This window comes from Hippopotamus amphibius, chromosome 17, assembly GCF_030028045.1.
Source record: "Hippopotamus amphibius kiboko isolate mHipAmp2 chromosome 17, mHipAmp2.hap2, whole genome shotgun sequence".
Lineage (NCBI taxonomy): Eukaryota > Metazoa > Chordata > Mammalia > Artiodactyla > Hippopotamidae > Hippopotamus > Hippopotamus amphibius.
Genome location: NC_080202.1, coordinates 54,544,259 through 54,561,609, shown reverse-complemented (window position 1 = coordinate 54,561,609; position 17,351 = coordinate 54,544,259). Strand labels below are relative to the sequence as shown.

At 47.0% G+C, this 17,351-nt stretch overlaps 1 protein-coding gene across 1 annotated transcript in view; it reads right to left on the bottom strand.

Annotated features, from left to right (window-relative positions):
* The window catches only part of CYTH1 (cytohesin 1), an 80,950-nt gene extending 65,694 nt beyond the window's left edge, over positions 1–15,256 (bottom strand). Inside the window, exon 1 of the mRNA XM_057715294.1 lies at positions 15,123–15,256. Within this exon, the coding sequence (XP_057571277.1) occupies positions 15,123–15,144 (22 nt within the window). The 5' untranslated portion in view covers positions 15,145–15,256. The remainder of the gene's footprint in view (positions 1–15,122) is intronic.
* Between the last annotated feature and the right edge of the window lie 2,095 nt (positions 15,257–17,351).

The window sequence follows — 17,351 nt, the reverse complement described above, 5'->3', positions numbered from 1 at the left end:
TGCTGTTGTTAATAAAATCCACACATATAATCCCCAAGCATAAGTTTATCTAGTAACTGCAAATTACTCCTTAACAAATCTTATACTTCACATTTTTTTCAGCTGTTTTATGTAAATTACTTTCATATGCATTGTCTTATTTGACCTTGCAACAACCCTGCAAGGCAGGTAGGAAAGATATCATTGTCTACATTTTGCAGAGGACTTGGGGATGCTAAGTGACTTGCCCAAGATCACAGGGCCATTAGAGACAGTACCAGACCCAGAAGCCAGGCCAGACTCCACGTCCAGTGCTCTTTCTACCATGCCATTTCTGCCTGCTCAGCACTATATAAGCAGACTGCTAAAATGTGATCAATGGAATAGATGCCCTTCTCTTTCTTTCTTCCTTTAATCCACTAATCCACTTTCCTTCAAGGTGGGAACTTCTCTGGGCAGCTGCTCTGTTTTCTATTTCATTGATTTCTTCTCTTTTATATTCTCCTTCCTTCTGCTTGCTTTGATTTCATTTTCTCCTTTTTGCTAGTCTCTTAAGATAGATGCTGAGGTTTAAGCTTATTTTTTAAATCCTACATTTTACAAAATGGACCTAAGGTCGGTGGACACGCAGGAATATGCATTAAAAAAAGACTGAAAGGAAACTACACCAAAATATTCATGGTGATGGGTCCGTGGGAGTTCATTACACTCGTCCCTCCACTTTTGCACGTGTTTGAAATTTTCCATAATGTTAACTTCTCAAAGCTTGCCCAAGTGCTAAAGTAAGAAGGACATATACAATTACAGCCAGCCTAGCACAGCTAGACTATCCACCAAAAACCCCAAGGAGAGGCCGAGAGCTCCTCAGAAGACACCCGGGCAGGTGACTGGGCCTCAGCCCTTCTGCAGGCCTCGCATGCCTGGCAACCCATGTCCCAAGTGGGAAAGAGGAAGGCTCTTTTCAGGTCACCTCCTCTGCTGTGCAGATCAGGGCTCCAGGATGGTGCCGGCCCAGGGGCTGCCCAGCAACTGAGCATCACACAGAGAAGGTGTCTTCTAAAAGGAGCAAAACTAAAACACACAGACACTTGGGGAAGCTGAAGTGGGGAGGCAGATAAACTTGGTAGTTATAATAAAGGAGTAAAAATAAAAACCCAAGCTTGGTTATTTTTTGCTTCTTTGATCTGCTGAGCCTCCTCTTACAAACCTCTGCTTGAAAGCTCAAGACCCTCTAAGGGGAATTCTGAATGGTCTAAAGCAAAACCACATCAATTAGATGGTTACAGTTGGAAAAATGCATTTAACACTAAGCCAACCCTTCCTGCAATCCTGGACACAAATCTTCACACCATCACTTCAAACAAACACAGGAAATAAAGGGAACCATCTTTAACCCAAGCCAGGGCCATGCAGCATGACCCCAAGGAGAGCAGCACAAGCTTCCTGAGAGTGGGTCTTCCACATCTGGGCTCCTCGAATTTATGCACTTTGAAAATATGCATGTACATGTGTGCACATGTACGTGTGTGTGTGTGTGTATTCATTCATTCCTGGATCCTACCCTGGAGGGTCCTGGTTCATTAGCCATGGCTAGAGTGGGGCTCCAGAGTAAACTGCTTTTTAAACTGACCCAGGCGATTCTGTAGATTAGCCAGGTAAGGGTAGCACCAGTCTAATCCCTATTTACTAGATTACCATCTTCAGATAGGTAGATTAAACAAACTACTTTTATAATTTCAGTCTGACTCCCACAGCAGCGAGGGAACACACGTCCCTGCTCACACAGTCTCTACATGTGAGATCCCCTGACTTCTGTGTCCAAACGGTTCCGAGGTTCTTATCTTCTCCAAGTTGCAGATCTCCAGGTGCAATTCAGTCTCACGGAGACTGTTTTCTTCAGTTCTGCGGCTCTAGACAGGAATCAGGGGATGTATAACCTATTTCTGTGTAGAAATCAACTGACCTTGGAGATAATACAGAGAAATAAAGCCGTGCAAGCTTCCTAGAGCCTAGTAAAAACCCCTTTAAAAGTCAAAAGTGACTTTTAAGGACATGTTTTTCTCTATCAATTGCATTTTTACTATAAGGATATGTTACTTTTATAATTTTTTAAAGCAGAAGTTTAAACTCCTCTTATGAAAATGTTGTATGGGGCTTCCCTGGTGGTGCAGAGGTTAAAAATCTGCCTGCCAATGCAGGGGACACAGGTTTGAGCCCTGGCCCGGGAAGATCCCACATGCCGCGGAGCAACTAAGCCCGTGCGCCACAACTACTGAGTCTGCTCTAGAGCCCAAGACCCACAACTACCGAGCCCGTATGCCACAACTACTGAAGCCCGTGCGCCTAGAGCCCATGCTCCGCAACAAGAGAAGTCACCACAATGAGAAGCCCTCATACCTCAAAGAAGAGCAGCCCCCACTTGCCCCAACTAGAGAAAGCCTGCGTGCAGCAGTGAAGACCCAATGCAGCCAATAAGATAAAGAAAGAAAAAGAAAGAAAGACCTTGTAAATTAAAAGAAAAAAAAGAAAATGCTGTATGTACACATATTTATATGTTTAAGAAAATGAGAGATAACAACAAGATCAAAAACCATAAAGAACAGTAATATTTAGCCAAAAATTCAGTTTTGTATTCTTGAAATCTATTCAGGGTGGAAATCAAACCAAATGAGCCTTTAACACGAATGCGTGAAAGAGTAATCACACTTAGCCTGCTTCCTCTTCATGAGATGCCCATCAAGTGACATGAGGGAAAAAGGCAGATGTCTGGGAAAATAATCACCAAACAATATCATGTCAGTGTCTTCTAGAATAATGAACTCCTACAAGTTCCATTGTTCAGGGATGTTTTCATTACCTGAAACCAAAAAAAAAATTCTTTTTGCTACTAAAGTAAGTACAAAAACATTCCTAAGGACAGGCAGCAACAACATAGCCTTCCAACTGGAGACATACTCTGTTCTAGCAAATTGATGACAAATAGGGCTGCTGAGGAGCAGAAACAGGATGCACAGGTCAGAGTTTGCTGCTGCCCAGCACACGTGCTACCTCTGAGTGAAGAACGCTCTTCTAGGACAAGAAATGTTTAAGTAACGAAACTAGGAAAAGTCTACATGATACTGTAGTTCTTTCTATTCACGTGGAACATCTCAAGAAGAAAGAGGTCCCTCCTCATGAGAAATAGCCTATGAACAAAAAGCGCTATGGTGATGTGGTCTGCTGAACACGGCCCCCACAGATGTCTACACCCTAGTCCCTGGACCATCTGGATCTGGCAAATTCCACGGCAAAGGGGAATTAAGGTTGCAGATGGAATTAAGGTTGCTAATCAGCTGACCTAGAGATGGAGACATTATCCTGGATTATCTGGGTGGGCACAACATGATCACAAGGGGGCTTAAAAGCGGAAGTGGGGCAAAGTCAGAAGCAGAGTGATGAGATATGAGAAAGACTTGATCAATTGTTGCTGGCTTTGAGGATGTAATGAGAGAAATAACATAATATAAAATAAAACAAAACAAACAAAAAAGATGTAACAGGGCCACAAACCAAGGGATGCAGATGGCTTCTACAGGGTGGAAAAGGCAAGGATATGGAGGCTCCCCTAGAGCCTCCAGAAGGAACAGAGCTGACACCTTGATTTTAGCCCTGAGACCCATCCCAGACTTGTCACCTCCCAGAACAATAAAATAAATTTGCATTGTTTTATGCCACTAAATTCATGATAATTTGTTACAACAGCCATAAGAAATCAATACAGTGAAGCCACTTCTTTTGTCTCTCTACGGTGCTGAGGGCATGTCCAGAAAGGATCCAATTCCAAGCAGCATCCTACCAACATGTCCAGTTGCTTTCCTGTTTTTTTTAATCATGGAAATTTTTAATCCTTGTCAAGATACATACATTTGCCAAATACCTGAATACTTGCTAAAATAAAGTGGACTCACACAAGAAATCACTTTACTGTAGGTTATATTGGCCCTCAAAGAATTTCTTTGCCACACTCATCTTTCAAGAATAGGATAATCATATGCTTTGTCCAAACATTCCTTTTTTAAGATTTGTACTGAAATCTCTGAATGCATAGGAAGCGTCCCCATAACCCTCCCAGCAAGCCAGTAGTGAGGAACTTCCTAACTGGTTACTACCACAACCAGCTATAGTAAGAACCGAGCCCCCAAATAAGCCACAAAACACAGAAGAATGAAACGGGACAGCTCACATGTGCGATAAGAGGGCTAAATTCTAATTTCAACAACTTGCAAGTTTACAGGAGCAATTTCAATGACCTTAGTTTCCACATCGAAACCAGATGGCCGGGGCAGTGGGGGTGGAATGGACTCAGCAATTCACTCAACAAACTGTGTGAGTCTACGGAGCCAGTCTTAGGCACCTGGCTTGTGTCTGGCAACAGAAGATGAAGATTTCTGCCTTCATGGAGCCTCCATTTCAGCTGGAGAAGACCGGCCACATGTAATAAATGTAAATCAGCAGCAGGTGATGAGTGCCTGGGGAGGGGGGGTGGGAGACAAGCAGAGTTGGGGGGGGGAGGCGTGTGTCGTGCAGGCTGCCTAATTAACTGTGCGCAGATCTGGGTAAGCCTCCCTGGGAGGGTGGGAACCTGAGCCAAGGCTGGTAAGCGAGGGGACTGACCATGAGGACATCGGGGTGGGAAGGATCCTGGCAGGCAGTGGGCCAAGTGAAGAGAGCAGAGGCGTGGAGGTCTGCAAGGGCCTCCCTGGGCATCACAGCCCAGAAGGTACGCCTCCAGAGCTAGACCACCAAGGCTAGGGCAGAGTCCCTATTTCTGAGAATATTATAAATCCATAGAATAATCTTACAACCCTGCCATCTTTTCAAAAATTCACTTCCTCTATGCTTTGTCTGGACACTGGGGGAAATCACCGGAGGTGTCTGTCAAAGTTACTGAATCGGTTGAAGAAGTCACTCTTGTCCACCACTGGTAAAAGTCACTGTGAAGGAGAAGAGCCACTCTGGGGAGACTGACGTGGCCACTAAGGTGACCAAGAGGGCTGGGACTCCAAGACGAAGTCCCAGGATGCTCAGGAGCTGCTCCAACCCCACTTTATTATTGGGTGTCACCCTGACACAGAGTGATGGACGAGGGGAGGGGAGATTCAGGAGGCGAAAAGCAAGAGGCATGAGAATGAGGGCGCTGGGGCCCCGGGCTGCCCGGGTCCTCTTGCAGGCGCTCCCACAGCTGGGCTAAGAGCGGTCAGATGACCAAAAGCTGCTTTCAAACACAGTCATAAATCAGCATGCTTGCTTAGGAATCCAAGGTCCCAAAGTCTTTTTTTTTGAGCCTGCAAAGCAGAATTCTTCTACCAGAATCCTCAGGGACCCCTCCAGGGGACTGTCATGTGGACGAGGCCCTGACAGGAGGCAGAACTATGAAGTTAGGGCAGCAGAGCGGCGGGGGGGAGCTGTTGATGCTGGAAGGTACTGCCCTTTCCCTAAAGAAATACTGTGCCTCTACAGTGGTCTCCTGTTTCACTGTTGGGTTTCCTCTCTCAATAGGCTCTTCTATTTCGTCATAAAAGGTGAAACACTAGGAGCCACACCAGAAGGCCCCTGGAAGTGGCTGAGAGACCACCTACAGGACAGATCTGTAGGAGGCAGGACTTCTGTCTTAACCTTCACCTGGTTACCTGGGCTTCACATATAAACTCTAGTTGCCTAACCACAAGATGTGTCTGGCTCCAGGGAATCCTCAAAGGCCAGGAGTGTGACTCCTGTCGCCACCACACCAGCCCCTGTTCACCAGAGGCCCCGGGAGAAGCCAACACAACCCAACAAACTAGAAGAAAGAAACAGGCTTTACTGTACAATCCGACTAACCCCTCAAATCTCAACCCTAAAATTAACAATGGGCTCTTTCAATATAAATCTGTTTAATAACCTGCAACATAGGTTTTAACCAAAAAAGTAACCAAAGCGTATCTAGACATGGAACTCATGGAATTGAAACTCCTAATTCCAGCAGAAAGAAAGTTAATAAAAAGTATACCAGGTATGTAAAAGTATAAGCATGTAAAAGTGAAGAGAGGGGTGTGAATTAATAGGAAATAAGAATGAGCAGGCTATTTACAGCAACATGGATGGACCCAGAGATTGTCATACTAAGCGAACTAAGTCAGACAGAGAAAGACAAATATCATATGATATCACATATGTGGAACCTAAAAAATAATACAAATGAACTTATTTACAAAACAGAACGAGACTCACAGAAAACAAACATATGGTTACCAAAGGTGGGGGGCAAGGATAAATTAGGAGTTTGGGATTAACATACACATACTACTATAAATAAAATAGATAACCAACAAGGACCTACAGTATAGCACAGGAAACTATATTCAATATTTTATAATAATCTATAATAGAAAAGAAGCTGAAAAAGAATATATATGTGTGTGTATACAACTGAATCACGTTGCTATATAGTGAAACTAACACAACACTGTAAATCAACTATACTTCGATTAAAAAAAAAAAAAAAAAAAGAACGAGCAGGCCATGCAGCAGAAGTGGTGAGCACACGGGCTCTGCAGTCTGAGAAATCTGGTTCCAATGCCAGCTCTGCCACTCATCAGCCAGGTCACCTTTTATAAATAAATCTCTTAACCCCTCTATCTCATCACCTGTTAAATGGGCACGGCCACTGTTCCTCCCACCCGGGGTTACAGTGAGGACTAAATAAGAATGTATGAAAAGTGTTCAGCAGTGAACTTAGTGCACACCAAGCAGTTAACTGCTGCTGCAAAAAGAGTTATAGTGGTAACATGTGCTCTGTGATGATCCCACCTCATATAAGCCCAAAGTTAGGTGGTTTACTCAAAAGTACTGGGTTGGCCATAAGGTTCGTTCGAGTTTTTCCATACGATGTAATGGAAAAACCCAAACGAATCTTATGGCCAAGCCCAATGTATCTCACCCAAAACACACTGAAAACTAGAACCCTCCAGGCTCCCACAGCATTTGTTTACATCTCATCAGAACATCTACCATATATTCTTCTTTGAAATTTTTCAACTTGTCAACCCCCTACACTGTGAGCTTCTTGAAAATAGGACCCATATTTTAAAATTCTTCACAGCCTTGGCATCAAGCAAATGCCCTGACACAAAGAAGATAATGAAAAATGGGATGGGTAGATGGACAGACAGCTGGAAAACAACAAGAAAGACAACGGAATCAAACATTTTTTTCAAGCCTGAGTAATTGGGGTGATAAGTAAATAGGGAAAAAAGTTTAAAAAAAAAAAAAGAGGGAAGTCTGGAGGGGAAAGTAGAAAAGAGAGAGGCAGAAGGTCGCCTTCTGATGCTGAATTCAAGATGATGATAGACTACCCACAGGGAAACATCAAGCAGGCAGCTGAAAATGCAAGAATACAGCTAAAAATCAAAACGCTCTCTTAATTTCAACCACTAGGGCGGTTGGAAACAGTATTTCAGGGAAGCAGAGATCATAAGAGAAGTAACTTAAGCTAAAAAGGTTGCAAAAACACGTGCAGTCTGGCAGCTTCTGTGTGTAAAAGCCTCAACAGACAAAATAAAATACGAGCCCCAGCCTACGTGGGGTTCACAGCACACGGTCTATGAACACCTTAATCCAAGCCTGGTTCAGAGTAGTTTTCAAAAAAGAGTCTATAGGACTTCCCTGGTGGCGCAGTGGTTAAGAATCCGCCTGCCAATGCAGGGGACACGGGTTCCATCCCTGCTCCAAGAAGATCCCACATGCCACAAAGCAACTAAGCCCATGTGCCACAACTATCGAGCCTGCGCTCTAGAACCCGTGAGCCATAACTACTGATCCTGTGTGCCACAACTACTGAAGCATGCGCGCCTAGAGCCCATGCTCCACAACAAGAGACGCCACTGCAATGAGGAGCCCGTGCACCACAATGAAGAGTAGCCCCTACTCGCCACAACTAGAGAAAGCCCATGTGCGGCAATGAAGACCCAACACAGCCAATAAATAAATAAATAAAAATGAATAAATTTAAAAATAAATAAATTCCCTTTCTGATGCCTAAAAAAGTCTATAAAGTCTTAAGTGTCCCCAAATTAAAAACAAAAGTCTCTCCATTCTGCATTGCCTTCTAGCCGCTGCCCTCTCTTCTCTGCTCATTTAGTCTAGTTTCCTAAAAGAGTAATATGTATACATTACTGCATGGTCTCCTTTTGGGGCCACTTTCTCTGCCCACCCCCCCTAACAGTGGCATGCCCAAGCCAAGACAATGTCCCTGGACCTCTTCTTGGTCAGCATATCACATCACCCCTTCCCTGCTTCCACTCCCACTCGTGTGTTGGTAATTCCCTGAGTTCCAGTTCTGAATCCAACTGCCTAAATGGACCTCCCTCCGTGGGCAGCCGGTACAAACCTTGCAACTCCACTCAGTGTGTCCTCACCTGAGCTGTGCGTACAAATCTACACATTCAGTCTAGACACTCTCTAAGGGTTGGTCTCCCTGAGTCTCATCCTGTTTCCTTATTTTCCTTCCAAGCTCTATCCCTCCCAAACTCTGGCAACCAAATCCTGTCGATTTCAGGTCCTTACCCAGCCTTATGGTTATTCCCCCCTTCCTCCCATCCCTACTGCCTGAACTCAGGCCCCATTCACTACCCCCCACCCCCGGTGCGCGCGACAGCTCCCAAAGGGGCTCCACACTGCCCGGCTACACCACACCAGACAGAGGAATCTTTCCAAAATGCAAAATAATCACCTTGAAACTGCCCAGGCCAACCCCTCACGGCTTCTCGTGGCACAGAGAAAAAAAGTCTTGGAAAACACACAGGAGCCCTCCAGGCTGCTCCCTGTGCCCTCCTCCCCCCCCCGCCCCCGGGGCGCACAGAACCACCTGCAGCTCCCCACGTGGGGGCCTGCTATTCCATTTGCCCTGGTCTCTGCTCACTCTCTCTGCATGAAATGTATGTCTTTGCCATATTCACCTAGTTAGCACCAACTTATCTTCCGAAGTCCAGCCAAGTGCCAGCTCTTCCGTGAACTGTCCTCTGCCCAATCTGGTCCCACCCTGACCCCAGGGAGAACTGCTCTCCTCTGTGTGCCTAAGTTTTCCTGGACACCTGCCGCATCCACTGTGACTCTCTCCTTCACAGTCTTCTTCCATGTCTGTCTCCTCCTTCTTGGCTCAAAGCATCTGTGACAGCAGGGGACGCATGGTGTGGTCACTAGTGCTTGCTGACTGAATAAGCCTTTACAAATTGCTCACAGAAACCAAGCCCGTTTCAGGATTACTGGAGGGGAAAGTTTTTTAATAGCATTAAACCAATTCCATCATTCATACCCAACTTTAATAATTACAATATAGACTGCAACAATGCCAGATAAAGGCCTGCTTTTGAAGTAGAAATCTCCTTCTTTTCTTTTCTTTCCTTTTTTTTTTTTTGGTCATGCCACGCAGCTTGTGGGATGCTAGTTTCCCAACCAGCCTCGGCAGTGAGAGCACAGAGTCCTAACCACTGGACCACCAGGGAAGTACCACTGAAACCTTCTTGAAGACGCCAGAAAAAAAAAAAGTGGAAGACACAGAAAACACTTGGCTAAGGAGGGTGACATCTTGACCCTTGCTAAGGAGCCAGGCCTCCCAGGAAGGAGCTCACAACCATGTCACCACCACAACAGCAGGACACAGCGCCGCACCACCTTGGATAATGAGGAATACCCCCGCACCCTCCATGCAGCCTTCACCCTATGTCACTTTTTTTTTTAGTCCATGCAAAGAGAGAAGCAAAACAACATTACCAGCAGTTTCAGAGGATGTGGGATTCATTTCTTGAACATTTCTAAATAATTTTCCACCTCCCCCAGGTCTCTATTATTGCAACTGAAACTGAGCAACAATAATTAAAGAGACAATCAAGAGGCAGAGTGGCAATGGAGCAGATGGACAGGTTTAGGCAAAGTTCTTTTCCTACGGTGCCCCCTGTCCAAGACTTTCATCTCCGAGGGTGAGCAGGAAAGGGGCGGAGAGGCCTACAGGAGAGGAGACGCCACTGGGCACCCACATGGCTCTCAGGCTCAAGCTTTCCATCCTCTGCCTCATCTCTCTCTCTCTCTCTCTCTCTCTCTCTCTCACACACACACACACACACACACACACACACACACACACACGTGTCCCTACCGTCTTCCCCCACCAAGTGACCTACATGGTTGTTCTAACCCTTGGAATGAGAAGGCTCTCTCCTTCTAGTTCTTACTGGAGAACTACCTAATCTTGAAGGCATGAAATATCAAGACATAAGAAAAAACTTAATTTGGCAAGGTGGTTTCTGACTAACAGGACATTCAAGAAAGGAGCAGGTGTGAGCCCTAAGATCACAAAGACTGAACTATTTTATCACCGTAACCCAAACCAATAAAAGCCCCTTAACTCACAATTTCTCTCCTAAAGGGAACATCCTGTATTTGGCCAGAAGACAAATATATGGGTTGCGAGATCTTCAATCTTTAAGAGAAAAACTAAGGAAAAATAAATAAGCAGCTGCTACAAATGGTCAAAATCTGACCCAAGCCTCAGTCAGGACAAATATATATCTTCCCCTTGCTTAAAATATCAGACTGAGAAAAACATAAATCAGTTGATTTAAAGGAAGCCTTAAATAAGGAGTTAATCTCAGTTAAACAAATAAAGAAACCATCACCTCACATGAACAGCCAGGTCATAATACACAAACATGCAAAAGAACATTTTTTTACCCTCGCAAGTAATCAATAGATATAATGAGGTGCCATTCTGTAACCATCAAATTAGTTTTTAAAAAAGCTTTCATATGCTAATCTTCACGAGTGGCACATTTGCAGTGACACCGGAACACAAACTCCCATACATCGCTAAGAACAGGGTAGATTGATACAGCCCTTTTGGAAAGCAAATTGGCACCACGCATCAAGAATTCTCAAAACGTTTATATCCTCTGACATGTTAATGTCACCCCGGAAATCCACCTTAAAGACCACAAAATGTGTAACTATGGTAACCTTATGTTCCGTATTTTCTAAAAACGCCCTGACTTCATGTAATTGTATTCTTTTCAATAAACACAAATCACTAAGAGTGGAACTACATTTGAGAACAATGAAAGTCATCAATATCATAGAAAAACGAAGAAAAGTGATTTGGCACAGGGTCGAGCACATTCAGAAAAGTGTTCTAGTTTCTGTTTGGGATGGAGGGTTGAAGACAAAAATTCAAGCTCAATGAATGTTAACTTTTGCCACGTGGAACCTGGTTCAATCTATTATTCACTCAACAGCAGCAGAACTGCTTCTGTTGGGTACCAGGCCCCATGTTTGTTCCAGAGGCACAAAGACGAAACAGCAAATCTCTCCTGGACGCAGCGGGCTCCCATGCACCACCCCGCAGCACTGCCCATACAGGCCACTGCCCACACCTCACTTTATCTTCTAAGGACAGCAGGCATGCCTGGTTAAGATCAACATCTCTACTCTCTCAAGAGAGGTTTATTTCTTAAAGGCCTCTTCTCCCTCGTGCTGCAGAATAGGGATAAGCCTGAAGCTAATAAAAGCCAAGAGGAGTAGGATCTGTGTTTGAGAACTAAAGGCCTTGAATGCTACGGTGAGTTCAACGATCTTAAGAACCCATGCTCGGAAATTTGATTAGTCATGATACATAACCATCACCACTAACATTTCCCATGTTACTACCGGATGGACCCTGCCCATCTCTACCTCACGACCTTGTCTTAAGCAAGAGGCAGGCAAACACACAGGCAACCTCTGGAGCAGCAATTCCCAGAGTCAGAGCCCTCTGAGAACCGGATTAAAGCCAAAGATGCTCCAAAAATGCACCTTCACAAAAACTCTCACATTACAATCTCAGAGCGGCCCCAAAGCCCATTAAGAGGCAAGTTGCAGGTTAAAAATGTCTGCTAGAGTTCAGAAGTCACATAGAGGAATAGTCATTCAGTCTTTTCTTGGGCAGGGAATCCTATGAAGGCAAAAATACCTCTTCCTTTTGCAAATGAGAGCTCTGACATCCACGAAGTATAGTCATCTAATAAGAAGGTATAATGACCCCCCCCCAAAAAAAAACCTCCCAATTATTTCAGTGTTTAGAAACAAGATGGGGGGATAAAGGCCAGCCAGCCATGAGCATTATGAACATCTTTCTTCAAGTGTCGATTAAGGTTTTAGAAAATCACTAATTCTACATTTTTCCAAAAAAAATAAACTTTAAAATACTTTTGTTTAAACTCCCCCCTACCCAGGTCTTCACAGTACAGTTTTGTTTTGTTTGGGGTTTTTTTGTTTTTGTTTTCACAGTACAGTTTATCATACCACCTGTGTAGTTTGAACCATGCTATAGTTAAGACCCTCTGAATAAACAATCCAGGATCACAGGGAGTGTACAGGAGAAAGGGCTGCCGGACTCAGTGGTGTGGTCTCTGGGTCTGCACAGGACACCAAAGAGTATGCAGTCAAGAAAGGCCTTCTGGTGAGTTTCTGAAATTCTCTTTAGTTGAACAGAGAAACTCTAAGACTTATTCTCTTTCTTTCACTTATTATAAATGAGTTATGTTTCAAAGGTTTTTTTATACCAAAGTGGTAGCTAGGAAATCATAAACCATTTCCGTAAAGATACAATATTAAAAACTGTGGCAGTGACCTAGGCTGACTCATGAACCACCAATGAGGTTCTGAGGGAACCCCGGACCTGACATTCTATGTGCTTTGAGTCCGTAGCACGCACTTCCTTTTGAAATGTAGAATCTGAACAGTTGTCTTATCTTTCAAGGTAAATTCTCTGTAAAACCTAGGAGAGAAATGGACAGTTCTGGGGACTGAGGCAAACCTTAAAGAACTGGGAACCTTATTCTTCATATGATCACCTTGAACTATTAGGTACTTTTTGTGTGGTAAACCCTATGGGTGGGGAATCTTCTTAAGTCAAGCTTTCTGGTTCCTCCAAGATACAAAGAACATGACTTTTTTTTAATTGTATAAAGAAAAAGAAAGGAAGACCTTCTTCCTCATCTTTATGCGTGGTCAGCAGAATAATGGCCTCCAGAGTATGTCCCTGTCCCAATTCCAGAACCTGTGAACATGTTATCCCTACTTGGCAAAATGGGGATTACCATTGCATAATTAAGGTTGCTGACCCTTATTCTTATCTAGGCGGGTCCAACGGAACCATGGGGTCCCAACTAGAAGAGGAAGAGGTCAGCAAGAAACAAGAAGATGCTACCTACTGGCTTTGAAGATGAAGGTGGCCACCAGCCAAGGAAAGTGGGCAGCCTCTAGAAGCTGGAAAAGGCAAGGAAATGGACATTCCCTTAGGACCTCCAGAAAGGAACACAACCCAGTAAACACCTTGATTTTAGCTCAAGAGACCAAATTTGGATTTCTGAACTCCAGAACTGAAACATAAGAAGTATATGTTCTTTTGAGCCACCAAGTTTGTGCTAATCTGTTACAGCCACCACAGGAAACAAACAACCCTGCTTTCATTCACCCCTTTCAAGTACAAATTCATGCCATGCCTGGTGGCAAAGCAGTCATTGTGTTAAAAGTAACCAGACCAACAGCTTCCTGCCTCGCCCAGTGGGTAAGAACACCAGGAGAGGGCACAAAGAAAGCCTGACAGAACACTGGGATCTGCGAGAGATTAAACAGCAAGAGAAGGTACAGCAGCAGGCAAAGCTGGAGAAGGCTTCTCCTGGATGGGCAGAAAGAGAGAAGCCTAGAGGGGCTGAAAAATCCTTTGGGACCAGCCAATGGGTGATTTTTTTTTTTTTTCCAATCACAGAAGTAAAACACACACTGCTTTTACTTGGAAGGTAACAAGGGGACATCTGATGGGCACCCATCCCTCACGTGCTCTGGACTTCAGGCCGTGAGGGCTGGCTCTTCCCCATCTGCTGCTCAGGGTTGTGGGTCACAGACCCACCTTTTTGGTGGTCAGCGGTTCCTCAGTGACTCACTCGTAAATAAACAGAAAACCATAACAACGTGCCTCACCTTTCACAGGTTAACATACCCCACGACAAGGCTTGCTCCCTCAAAACTTAAGAAACAAACACCGCCTATGTCACTTAGTCAATACAGCAGGATTCGGTTCCATTTAGCCACACAAGCATTTCAAACTCTGCTGTCTGTACTCTGCCACCAAACCGCAAAAGTTCACCACTTGTTCTATCTGCCATTCTTTCACCTCTCAGGAATAAAACGTTAAATAAATTAACGAAAGCATCTCACAGAATCTTCTGCAACCCCAGCCACCTGCAGCTATTTGAGGGAGGAATGCCCTGCCGACAACCACCAGTTCCCAGAACAAGGTTAGCTGCAGGAGGATTTGGAAACTGGTAGTTTTGTCAAGTTTCCGCTGCCTGCGTGGTGTGATGACTATGCCGCGTCTCTGTGCACAGATGAGAAAGCAAACTTGCGTTTCTCCGCGGCCGCGCCGGCTTCACCAGCAGGCGTTCTGGACCAGCTGCCCGCTCACACGGGACGGCGGTCAGCGATCGTTAACCCGGGCCTCCGGGTGGCCGGTGGCCGAGGTCCTGGCCCCGACGGCACCCTCGGGTCGCAGCCTGTTCACTTCAGGTCCGCTGCCTGTGCTTTCCCCATTTTCGTTTCCGAACAAAGACATGGACCTGGGCACACAACTTGCCAACCCCGACGGGGCCGGAAACTACGGAGAACGCCTGCGGGGGGGATCTTGGGCGTTCGCTGGGGCCCACGGCAGGGCTGCCGGGCCTGCGCGGGACAGCGGCCCGCGACCCCGGCCCCGAGACCCTCCCCTCGCGAACCCCGCCCGCGACCCCGGCCTCGAGATCCTCGCCCCGGAGACCCCGGCCCCAGAGACCCGAGCCCGGCGACCCCCGGCGGTGGCGTGCCGGGAGACCGAGGCACGCCGACGGCGGCCCCTCAGCGCCCCTCAGCCCTCAGCCTCCGGGCCCCGGTGACCCCTGCCCCGCGGAGGCCCCCGCCCGGCCCGGCCGCCCTAGGCTGGCGTCCGGCACCACCGTCCCCGGGGGAACGCGAGCCGCCAGAGGCGCGGCCAGGCGCCGGGCCGGAGAAGGGAGCCAGCGAGGGAGAGGGCGTCCGCCGGCCGGGCCGCGGGCCGTACTGACCGTAGCTGTCGTCCTCGTCCATGGTGCCGGCGCCGGGCTCCGCGCCGGGCTGGCCGCTCGTCCCTGGTCCCGCAGCTCCTGGCCCAGCTCTCCCGGCGCGTCTCGAAGCCCCGCCCCCGGCCCCGCGCCCGCCGCCCGCCCCTTGCCTCCCGCGGGGCGCCCCGCCCGCCGCCTGCGCGCGCGCACACACACCCGGGCACGCGGCCGCCACCCGGCCCGCGCCTGCGCACGCGCACCCGCCAAGGCCCAGCCTCCGGGACCGCGGCCCCGCCCCCGCCGCCCGCGTGCGCACGCCTCGGGCTGCGTCCGCTACCCGGCCCGCGCCTGCGTACGCGCGCCCGCCGAGGCCCCGCCCCTCCGACTGGACCCTGGGTCCGAGGCCCCGCCTCAGGCCCCGCCCCAGCCCGAGGCCCCGCCCCAACCGCCTCCAGGGACCAGCAGGTTTCGGATTTCGTAAGGGCGGCGCAGACGCGGGGCACACAGCCTGGAGTCCGGCTGTCTGCAAAGGCCCAAGGTCGTATCCGGCCACTGAAGGGCAGGGTGGTCCTTGCTGACGTCAACTTCGCAGGTCCGGCCCGCCCCAGATTGCCAGAGACGTCGGGTCCTGGCCCAAAGACCAGAGCATTTGAATTCATTATTTCTGCGGGCTGAACCTTCTTAGCACCGGGAGTGTCATGAATTCACTGCCTTTATACTTCCTTTTATTTGTCCTCTGAATTTACCCAGATCCAGTTTCAAAGAGAGGCACCTCATCTCCCAGCATTTCAGGATTTGGGTGACCTTGAGCCCTGTGCCTTTTAAATTCACACGTTTCTAGACTGTGCCTTACGTGTTTTATTTGCCTGCACTGGGTGGACCAGTCTTCTCCCACGGGTAAACTGAGCTGCCGTTTGGAGAGCGAGGGCAGTAGCTCTGCACCTGGAGATGGGCACCTCCCCAGTTTTTAATTTGGAAAAATAAAGGAAAATGCCACTTTTCTAGCCACTGCTGGATGCATAGCTCTTTCTTGGTTTGGTGCTACCTATAAAAATTATAAGTGCCTCAGTTGGAAGGGACCTCAGGATCACCCATCACACAGGGATGGTCCAGGACCCTCCTGGTGGGGGCATAACCCTGGACACCTAGCACAATGTGCTGTACCCAGGAGCTGCTGGAGGAGAGCTCAGCCCAAGGCCCTGGCAATGTCCCTGAAAGGTCATGGAATATCTCCATCTGGGGAGCTGTGACCCTCCCCAGTAGCCTATTTCTTTACCGGCCAGCCCTAAAATATGTCTCCCAGGAGACAACAAAGAAAAGTAATTTCCTCTCACAGAAAAGGAATAAATAAATGAGGAAACTAGGCTTTCTTTCCAGATCACTTCCTGTTAGCCTTGTGAGCTGGGCAAACAGCGCAACCCCCTGGACCTGTTTGGTACCCACAAAATGGAGCCTCTGTCTATAAAATCCAGGCTTCTGCCCAATATTGATCTCTGAAGTGAGATATATGTCACTGTCTTCCACTCAGCTCCTACACAGCTGACAAGATTTTTGTTAGATGAGATGAATTTCAACATATCAGCCTGAGGGATCCTAATCTTTCCATTCCATGGGGGTGCAGCTCTGGCCCACCCTTCTGGTAGCTAAGAAAATCATTGACAAACATCCCTCTTACTCCCCTGCGTTGTCTGACCCAGCCTTCGGTGGAGAAGCTTGATGTCTCCGGAAAGTCCAAGAAGACGATCACCATTTCCTTAGGCAGGTATTTCTCTCAAATAGTTCCAGAAATTAGACACTTCCCTTGTATACATTGTTATCTTACTCCTAAAATTTTGATTGTGGTGGACCTAGGAGTTTAATCTTCACTGATCTCACCTAACTCTTGCTCAGTAACCAAAACTTGGGAAGAAAAGCAATAGAGGCCACAGGTTAATTCTCACTATGATGTGAACTCCCAAACCCAGTAGCTTTGGATGGGAATAGACATGGGTATGAATGCTCATCCCTTCGATTCGCCTGGTACTCGACCATTTACAAATTCCCTTAACTTACATTGTTTCATTACAACGGTGTTTTCCGATGGCAGGTCCTGACTCTGAATGGTTAAGAAACCAATCACCGCTGAATGAAGAGAAGATAGACTAAAATAGAATCAGTGTCTATCACATACCGTAAGGATATTGTTTGTTTTGGTTGTGAATGAATATGCACTATAGGGATGTAAAATGTACTCAACTGCAGGTCACTGTCAAA